The sequence below is a fragment of the Ixodes scapularis genome, unplaced genomic scaffold (genome assembly GCF_016920785.2).
Source record: "Ixodes scapularis isolate PalLabHiFi unplaced genomic scaffold, ASM1692078v2 ptg000321l_1__unscaffolded, whole genome shotgun sequence".
Lineage (NCBI taxonomy): Eukaryota > Metazoa > Arthropoda > Arachnida > Ixodida > Ixodidae > Ixodes > Ixodes scapularis.
The window spans coordinates 20262-30159 of record NW_024609964.1 but is presented as its reverse complement, the minus strand read 5'-3'; the positions used below and the strand labels follow the sequence as shown (position 1 = coordinate 30159).

Genomic DNA, 9898 nt, shown 5'->3' with positions numbered 1-9898 from the left:
AAAGCAAGCTTCCCACAAAGAGCTGAAGAAAGTGTGAAAAAAATTTAGATGCTTCACGCAAACTTACACGCAGAGCACAAGAAAAAGAAAGGATTCCCACAAACATCTGAAGCAAGCATGAAAAAAATCCAGAGGCTTCATGCAGGCTTGCACGTAGAGCATAAGAAAAAGAGCTTCCCACAAACATCTCTAGTAAGCGTAAAACAAATTCAGAGGCCTCACACAGGTTTACAGGCAGAGCCTAAGAAAAAAAGCGTTCCACAAAGACCCATAGCAAGCGTAAAAAAAATTCAGAGGCCTCAGGCAGAGCACAAGAAAATGGGCTTCTCACAGACCCGTAGCAAGCATAAAAAAATTACAGATGCTTACAAGCACAGCACAAGAAACTTCCCACAAACATGTGTAGCAAGCATAAAAAAAAATGCAGAGGCTTCACGTAAGCTTACATGGAGATCACAAGAAAAAGGGCCTCGCACAAACAACCGTTGCAAGAGTAAAAAAAATTCAGAAGTGCCTCGGTAAACAAGGAACGCAAAAAATGAAAGCTGCCCTTAACACAAAGAAGAAAGCAAAGTAAAAAAAAATTAGAACGGGACAACAGTTTCATCAACTAAGGCAATCTAAAACACTAATTAGTTCTCCGAGGTCCTGCCATCGACTGCCGAAGTCCCTGCGTTCAGCTGCCCCAGCCGCTAACTCGCGACTTTTTTCCCGCAGGAACAGTTGCAGCCGTGCATGGCAGAATCGCCTGATGAGCTTCATTTTGATTTCATGGCAGTCGGGCAGCTGAACACATTGGCTCTCTGCAGCCATCCTTGCCGATAGGCCGTCCAGGATGCCCCGTGCATGCATCAAATCCGCAATGAGGCTGCGAAAGACACTTTCACAAATTGTGAAGAGGGCGCGTGCAGCTTCAGAGGGGCAGGTCAGAGCGTCAGGGACATAACTCTTTAGCCTGAGGAGGCTATTTGCAGGTGCCATGGGGACTTGAACAGCTGCAGCACACGTGTCACATGTAGCATTATTTTTTACAACTCCTTCGTACCACATACCCGCGTAATAGTCAAAGCTATTCTCCTCAGGTTGTGACATGGTGAGTTCTACCTCCTCAAGAAAAATGTCGGTGGGCACAGCAGGTTGTACATCCAAGTCTGCGAGGTCAGCCAGGTAAAAGGACGCATCGTCCAGTTCGTAGGACCCTGCCTTGGACGCCTTCAGGTACTGCGAGTGTGTGATGATTTTCAAGGTCATCTTAAACTCCAAGAAGTTGGGGTAGGGTTGCCCTGTCGCATTACCGAAAACAAGTTTTCATGGCAGTCCTGCGTGAATCTGGATGTGAGCACAAATGAAAAAGAATGTCTCTCAATGAGACTTTGCTGCAGGTCCAGAATGGACTTGGTAGAGAGGATTACCCCCGCCTGCACTGGCTTGAACGCCCCATCCCCAATAGTGAGGTGGAGAAAAAGATCCTTAAATTTGACCAGAAAGTCAAGGGTGTTCTTGTAGCAGGCCTCATTTTGCCTGCTGATCGCAAGGACTGGGTGCCTGCTGCTCATAAGATCAAACCATTTGTTGACCTGTTCCAAGAACCAAGCCGTGGTGAGGAAGTTGGTGCTCCAGCCATGATTCTCCACCAGGAAGCGCAGGGCAGTGGCCGTGGAGTGACTGGGGACCCGTAGGGCAGTGCTCACCTACAAACACAGAACTGCTTTAGATCATCAAGTGTATGCAATGTTTGGTAAACTCGACTGAAGGAATCAATGATTTGAAACTTCCCCCTCAGTCAATAAAAGAACAGCATGGGCACTAAACGAAAAAAAGGCTGCTAACTTCCATTCCTGTTGTCCATACGAATGGTTTTTGCTGGTTTTTTACAAGTTTTTGCCACTCCCTTAAAGTTGGCAGTTCCACTTCATGAGCAAAGGTGATGAATGCCAGCACTGAAGTAAAGTACACTCCATGGTTACTTTGGTAGCTGTGCGTTGCTAAAAGTGTCACCGACTCCGATTTGTGAACCACTGACTGATTTTGTTGAAAACACTTTAAGGGAAGCTAAAGAGGTTCTCCAAAAAAAATGAGTTAGAGGTAAATTCTTCCTTATTTGTATCCTGCAAATTTGAATATGCACTATTTGCTCAAGAAGTATCACCCAACGCAAAGAAATATTAAAAAAATTCACTCGGCATGATGTCACGTCAAGAACTTTCACCTGGCCACCGAAGCTCAAGCACCATCTCTCGTGCAGTGTTCCGGCACATGTGACCAGCCTTGCCCAATGCAGCGCTTTTTTTATTCTCGTGAAATGGTGCGTCATCTGCTACAGACGCCTAGTTCCCGCTACAATCTTTCACGCCTGACCAACATCCGCTAAATCTTTTATGAAAGTTTATAGGTGTACTAAACTTACGTCAAAACAAACAGGCGAGCGAAAATCGTGAGCATGAGGTGAATCGCACACAATTTGTCGACCAATCAAATAAGCTTGCAATAGCTGCAGAGATTCCGAGGATCCTTGTTGCGACGCTGCTGTCTCTCAGAAATTTCCTCCTAGCTTCTTACACCTCGGGAGGGCGGGGCTTCAGCGCTATGGTCAAAATGCTTTGATGGCTACTCCGGGCCTCAAATTGACAAATAATTTTAATATTCGTGATACTGGAGGCCATATGAAGATGATGCAAGTGTTTTTTAAAGGTACAAAACCGCTTTAGTTTCCCCTTAAGCAGGCACGTGCGAATAACGAATTTTATGTTTCAAGCGAATAAGAAGCTAATAGTGACTTGGGTCGAATAATTTTGAATCGCATATTGAATACTTGCGGTGCCTTTCAGATACTGCCATCGCGCTCAGCTTCCGCCATCTTGACAGTGTTGATGTCAAGATGGCGGAAGGTAACTTAGCTTAATGGAAGCTAACCTAAGTTAGCTTCCAGTCGTGTGTAACTAGCTTAGCTAGCTACAAACAAGCTAAGCTACATGCTAACTTAGCTTAGCACTCTTACCTTAGTACACATTTTTCAAAACATTATAGTATTTGAGTGATGGATGAGTGTGAACGAGTATGAATAAAAAGTAATTTTAGATATGATATAAAGACTATCATACCTAAAACACCTAATATCAAGGGGCACACAGTAATCCACTGAAATGAGGTTAGACAAGAGTAATTTTGAGTATGTTGTGTTCACGTTCTCAAGGATGTGCGTAAATTCTGCAGTTGTTAATCGAAGCAACAAATGAAGCTTGTCATTTAGTTCTCCTTGTCAACAGCATTTTTCCTGTAGAGATAGCTTTCTAGTGCACAAACTCAGCATGTGAGCAATGATTATACTTTGTAAAGGAAAATCTAGCTGGTTTCATTTAGGTTATTCTCAAGTATCTGCCTACCCACTGCCAAGGCTCAGTTAATTCTGATCTAAATTACTGAATGACTCTCGCTTCAAATAAATCGCCCTACATAGAGATTGTAAGTAGATGAGAGATTTGTCAGTCCTCTTGCTATACCCAAATATTCGTTTTAAATCTTAGACTAAAGAAATGATGAGCAATGATGCACACTGTTTGACGGGACCTCAATTGTAGAGTAACACATATTCATAGTAAAAGCCAGTTTTTTTTTTTTTTGGCCTTGAGGTAAGCACTCATATTGACCAGGAACATGAACAATCATTACGCTACATTACAATGTTTTCCTGAATTCGTCGCACACGCGCGTGACCTCTTCTTCTCTGGAGGTGTGCCTTCCACTCAATGCACAATCGCAGTGCCTGCGAAATACGCACGATCACGGTGTTTTCTCTGTAAGTGTCGCTTCTGCACAGCACACCGGTGCTCGTTAAGAAGCGCACTCAACTGCGCTAACTCGCTGCAATCGCGACTTTGCCAGCACTTAGAAACTGTGCACATCACCAAACAAACGGCACGCGGCCAACTCATCGCGAGTCCCAAGGGCAACTGATAAGAGCGCTGGAGCGATCTCGACATCAAAGGACACACACGATTGGTAGGTGAGATGATGACGTTTTATTCTAGCAGGGCCGCGCCAATCACGGGGTGCAGATTAGACCTACCTTCCACTACATTAATGGGACGCTTAGTACCTGGGAATGGTGACTAGAATGACGTCACGTGAGAACTGTGTATAGCCATAGGCTGGGGATGGCAACATGTGCAGCATGTGCTGAGCTGTAAACAATGTTTAATTTTGGCCATTCGTGTGCAGAGATTAGTCATGAGCTGCCCAAATGTTTTCCGAGGCACTTATTGTCACGAACCCAAGTCAAGTGTTCATGCAGTGCTCGTATGGAATCCATAAGCCTCATTCGACCATCATCACCACAGGGTGCTCTCCTAGACACCGTCAGCATAATTACCTCCATGGTCGCATCAGCAAGGTTACAAAAATTGGGAGTGAAGGAAACACTCCCCCTCTAAACTTGAATTCACATCTCGACGCGTGCAAGATACTGAGGTCAAACTAGTGCTGTATGCCTGCGATGAGAGAATCATTCCAACACAATATCAATAATCTACCCCTTCATACCACACTGCAACTAAGTGAAAAAGGAACCATGACACCAACTTATCATTTAAAAATAAATTGTGTAAAATATAAAAACACTACAGTTACTAACAAGGATATTATATCTGATAATAATCAACAGGGAGCTTTGAAGCGTTTGAGTAGCCTGACAACAAACTTGCCTTCAAGCCGCCGCCCCAGAGTTCTAGACGACGGCAATGGGAAGCTCCCCTCCAGTAGCAAGTCGTAGCCCAAGCTGCCACATGCAAATCGCATCTGCAGCGACTTCTTCATCGTCTCATTAGACCACTTGGACCCCCTGTTGCTGGATCTCGATAGAGCTGCCAGTTGGTCCGCAGTGAAGAACTTGTGCAAGTGAGACCGGAATGTCGCTTCCCTTGTCTTTTGTAAGGCAGCCTGCCTCACCAAGCGATGATTCTCGTTCTCCAGCTGCTTGATCTTCCGGCTCATCTGAAGAAAGACATCTTCAGTGAGCCTAGGTGAAACGGGTGATGGAGAAAGAGGCTGTAGGGTTCGCTCAGAGGTCTTGGCCGCTGGTTGCCACAAACACGGTACAAGAATTGGGTGTTGCCCACCTCATGAGATCACTCCAAGCAGTGCAAGAACCATGACACATACCCAGCTGGTGGAGGCCGCCGACACCAAGGTGCCGAGGGCAACTGCGCTGGCCTGGCCGCGCTGGTTGTCACTGGTCACCTGCAGCGAAGGGGGCGGTGGTATTGCTACACGGGGGTACGCAGGACCCTGGAAGATGCTTACGAAGCACGCCCCGCTGGTGGTGGGGAGCGGCTGCGTTAGCAGGCCGCCCTGCAGGGCCGCTCCAGAGGTCCTGGTTGCTGGTTGCTGCAAACACGGTATGAGAATCGGGTGATTCCCACCTCACAAGATCACTCCAAGCCGTGCAAGAACCACATACCCAGCTGGTGGAGTCTGCCGACACCAAGGTGCCGCGGGCAGCTGAGCTGGCCTGGCCGCGCTGGTTGTCACTGGTCACCTGCGGCGAAGAGCGTGGTGGTATTGTGACACGGGGGTACGCAAGACCCTGGAAGATGCTTACGAAGCACGCCCCGCTGGTGGTGGGGAGCGGCTGCGTCAGCAGGCCGACCTGCAGGGTCGCTCCGGAGGTCCTGGCCGTTGGTTGCTGCAAACACGGTACGAGAATCCTCGTTTTGCAGAAATATGGGTTCGAGAATAAATGGATTTGTCACCCTTTCTCTCTTCATGCTGGCCGAGCGGAGAGGGACGAAGGCTTCTTTGTATTTACCTCGGGGTGAAAGATAATCCTCAAGGGGGACAAAAGTGGTCTTGGGGGAGCTCTATCTAAGTCACTGCGACACAATAAGCCAACGGGACGCAGTGGACGTGCCTGCGGCCAGGGAACTCTCGTCTTTTAGCCATGCACTCTCGAACCACTAATTCTGCAAAAAGTCCATTGGGTGTTACCCACCTCACGAGATCACTCCAAGCCATGCAAGAACCATGACAGATACTTAGCTGGTGAGGCTGTCATAACATTACAAGGCGGCTGAGAGTGATGAATGCCCCATGCATTAACTTAATAGAAGCAACAGAATATGAGTTATTGGGTTTTGACTTACATTTCCATGAGGCGGGGTTTTGTGCTGTGTCAGGCTGCAACACTGAATGATGGTGTCTCATGCACTCTTGCACAAGGACCACTCCGATTTAAAAAAAAAAAAAAAAAGGTCTCTGACATGGAACAGAGATGTCAACAGCCTACTAAGTCCACATTATTATAGGTCACCTGTGCCTCTTTCAAATCATATCAGTAAAAACATCTTAACAATTCACTCTCATAATCTAGGTAAATACTAAAAGAACAAAAATCTCACTTATCCTCGTTACACGCACTCACTTGACTTTCAGAATGCAGAAACAAGCTCGGAACAGCTTTGGCTTTTAGCCTCCTCCAGCCGTCAGAGCACCTCGTCTGGAACTGGGAGGGCTCGAAGTGGTCCTGTAGCGAATAACGTTTTGGTAGACGTCAAAACTGTGTATTCAGCCGCTCGCGTCACAGTACAGTTATTCCGCTGACGAGAGGCTCACGCTTTCAAAATACGCGAGCTTACAAATCCATCATCGCACGACCGCCACAGGCCTGAACCACTCGTCTTTCTGCGGTGAAGCGAAAGCGCACAGGACGCTTCCACGGCAGTAGAGAATAGATCACAAAATACACGGTTTTGTCACAGTGCACTCGCGTCCACCGTGCTCGCGTCACAATATTAACAATGAACAATACCTCACCTCGCAAAGGTACGTACGTACGTTCTGTCGGGAGGTTTCCACCCCGCGCCACGCTTGATTCCTGAAAGCCACAGTTTCCGTCTCCTCGGGGATTTCGGCAGCTTGAACAAGCGAATTCCCCTGGAAGCTCTGTTCCGGCACTTCAGAGCACAACAACGACCCATTTTTCAAACAAGACCGGAACGGCGGAACTCCCGCGGCTACACAAACTTTTGTTTACGTTATTTCAACGCACGTGTCCGCGTGCGCATTCGTTTATTCTACCATTAAAGAAGGCTATGACGAAAAGCTCACATGCACCAAGTTTTCAGTCACCGAGCGTTAACCTTTTTAACTCTAGCGACGCTAAAATGAAATTACCGAACCCTGCTTTACTTTTGAGGCTCACGACCACCGCTAGGGGAGGTTTTGCGGCTTGTGATTGGCCACGAGCGGCCTGTCAATCAACTATTCGACCAATAGATTTTCGCCCCATTGATACCAATGAATGGCCAAACTCTCCCAATATACGGCTCTGCCCGGAGGCGTATTGTGAGACCCCCCACGGCAAAGCCCCGCGAGAGAGAAAAGAAGGAGGGAGAGGAGGAAAGGGAGGAGGGAAGAATACCGCGATTGGCTGGCGCAGTCACGTGGTACGCGCGCGCTACGGGCTGTTCTAAGCTGCGTGCAGCCCCCCTCCCCCCCGCTACCGCCGACGCGAGCAGACGCCCTGCCGTTTTGTTTTGGAGTACTCCACGCCCCAGTCGAAAAAGTGCATTGGTGCAGTCCTAGATATTGGAAGGTATCGTTAGTGTGAAACTGGATAACATACGCGCACAGGTCTCAATGCTGACTGGGCAGCTACGCTACGGCCGTTTTATGCTTTCTGCCGTAACGTTCGCGTACTCCAGGGCGGAAGGGTGTGTTTAGGCCTAAGGACCCGTGACCGCTGCCAGCGTTCCGAAGTCATTTACGGCCTGGAAATAAACCCAGCTCGTTTGGCTTTCGCTAAAACGTCCAGTGTAGCTAATGTTTTATTTCATTCGAACGACGCGCCGCTGCGGTGTTGTGTAGTCTGCCCTACAGCGATGCCCAACTCGCCGCTTGGCAGCATTATTCACGGGTGTAACATCATTCGCCCGTTGCTGGCCTCGACAGGAATCGCGCCAGGTACGTATGAGACGCCAACGGAGCACAAGCGGTGATCTGGACCGCGAGTGCACGTCTGAATTGTGCTTTGCATATACACTGTCACGCCTCTGCAAGAATCAATCGCGCTCCCCGCAGCTAGTCGAAATGGAGAAGTGCATTGTCAAGCCTGTAACCCTGCGGCGAAATTGATCTATACCCGATGTCAGCTTTTTTGTGCTCCACTGGAAACGGTACTAAAGCGTGAACGCAGCTGCTTCGACCAGTGCTTTTTTTTTTTTTTTTTGCGCGATCACTCGAGGGGCTGAAGCATGTCCGCGGGCAGCGTGCACGCACTCGTACACCCACAGTGGAGTGACGCGAAGTGACGTAGCGATTGTTACAAATTTAGCGAAGGAAGCTGGCAGTGAGAAAATATTCCACAAGCCGACTGGCCATCTACTGTCATCGTCCTCACCTGCAGCGACGACTGGGCACGTGTGTGAACGAATTGGTTGATGTCAAGGGTCGTCCTCGCTGTGCTTACCAATTAGCCTCTGCAATGTGATATGCCCACATGCCCACTGTTATGCGTACGCATGCTGCAGACAGCAGGTGTCAGATTTGTCCTAGCTATGCTTACCTCAGAATATCTTCAAAGGATTGTATTCACACATGTCCGCAAGCCTCGGATAGTTTTGCCCGAGTGACTTGGAGCCTGTGCTCGACACAGGGGGGCTATGTTGCACGTTTTGGACTCCCAGAAGACTAGGGAGAAGGAAGTGACGTAGGTGTGAATGAACGTGTCTTGGCAACTTCTGCAGATACTGTCATCAGCGACTACACCAATCAACATCCAGCGAGCATCGTTGACGTCACTTCCTTCTCCCTAGTCTCCTGGGAGTCCAAAACGTGCAACATAGCCCCCCGGTGCGAGGGCTGGCTTTGCCTGCCTGACCTCCATCTTTCTTTGCGACTACAAAAAGCTGGCCAAACTGGCACCTGGCATTGGTGAATAGGTAGTCTAGACATAAAGGGAAACCGAGGTCAGCCAGCGTGAACTTTGCTTCAGCAACAGGGTTTCAAAATGCAGCCGCAAAAAGATGCACTACATGTTGGGCACATTGCCATTGACGTTTCTGTTTCCAGCAGCTACAAAAATAAGCACTCTCATCTCAGTTTGTCCTCTTTTCCAAACTTGGTGATGTTAACCACTTGCGAGGTTCCATCAACCCAAATTTTCACTACAGAATACTGACACTTCTGGCTGCATGACCTCCACTGGGCCATGTGCAGTCAAATCATGGAATGCCTAATTTTTCTGAAACCAGTAGGGAAAATATACGAGGCAAGACATTCTCAGATGATCAGCATGGTCGACTATATATGCAGCAGACCCGACAACAAAACTCCCTGCACACAACTTTAGAAATCCATCCATTTATTTCAGGCACATTGCACTTGCGAGCAGGCAAGCACGAAAGCAAGTTTACATCACGAGCACTGGCAGTGCAACACAAGGCGCGCAAATACGCCCAACAAAAAATATGAAGCATAACGAAGAACTGTGGGCTAGTACTGTAGAAAGTTGTTAAAGATTGGTACACAACCTGTCTGCAAGGGAAGCTTGAGAAGTAGTGAGCCTATTTTTGATGGGACTGTCACATGCAAATGGCCCTTTATTATTTCTCTGCAAAGTCTCCTTTGAGTGTTATGCACTTCTAGTGGAGCCCACCCACTGAGAAAAAAGTAATTTCTCTTGGTCCTCACACCACTCACGTGCAGCGTCTATGACGGCTTCCTTGCTGGAGCGGCTGTCTTTACAGACCTTGTTTGAGCGCAGGGAATAGATGAAAGTCCGATGGTGCCAGATCCAGTGAGTAGGGTGCCAAGGCATAAGAGTTCTAAGTCACATTCATGGAACTGCGGGGCAGGTAGTGAGACAAGCTGGAATGTCTTGGAGGAAAGTCACATCGCCCAAGTT

The 9898-nt window shown here is 48.0% G+C and overlaps 1 protein-coding gene across 1 annotated transcript; it reads right to left on the bottom strand.

Annotated features, from left to right (window-relative positions):
• Positions 1 to 1362: 1362 nt before the first annotated feature.
• Positions 1363 to 5159, bottom strand: LOC120849223. The gene is made up of 4 exons (XM_042287795.1): positions 5115 to 5159; positions 4701 to 5014; positions 1656 to 1691; positions 1363 to 1469 (listed from the first exon to the last, which is right to left on the bottom strand). The coding sequence occupies exons 1-4, from the start codon at positions 5153 to 5155 to the stop codon at positions 1363 to 1365; spliced, it is 498 nt and encodes a 165-aa protein (XP_042143729.1). The 5' UTR covers positions 5156 to 5159.
• Positions 5160 to 9898: the final 4739 nt, after the last annotated feature.

What these genes read in the sequence shown, in the direction of transcription:
- LOC120849223 (XM_042287795.1), bottom strand. Translation starts at nt 5,155, where the DNA reads ATGTGTCATGGTTCTTGCACTGCTTGGAGTGATCTCATGAG. An exon ending in GCTTGGAGTGATCTCATGAG is followed by an intron (nt 5,015 to 5,114) that starts GTGGGCAACACC and finishes CGTTTCACCTAG; the next exon opens with GCTCACTGAAGATGTCTTTC. An exon ending in GGGTCCCCAGTCACTCCACG is followed by an intron (nt 1,470 to 1,655) that starts GCCACTGCCCTG and finishes GTCAAATTTAAG; the next exon opens with GATCTTTTTCTCCACCTCAC.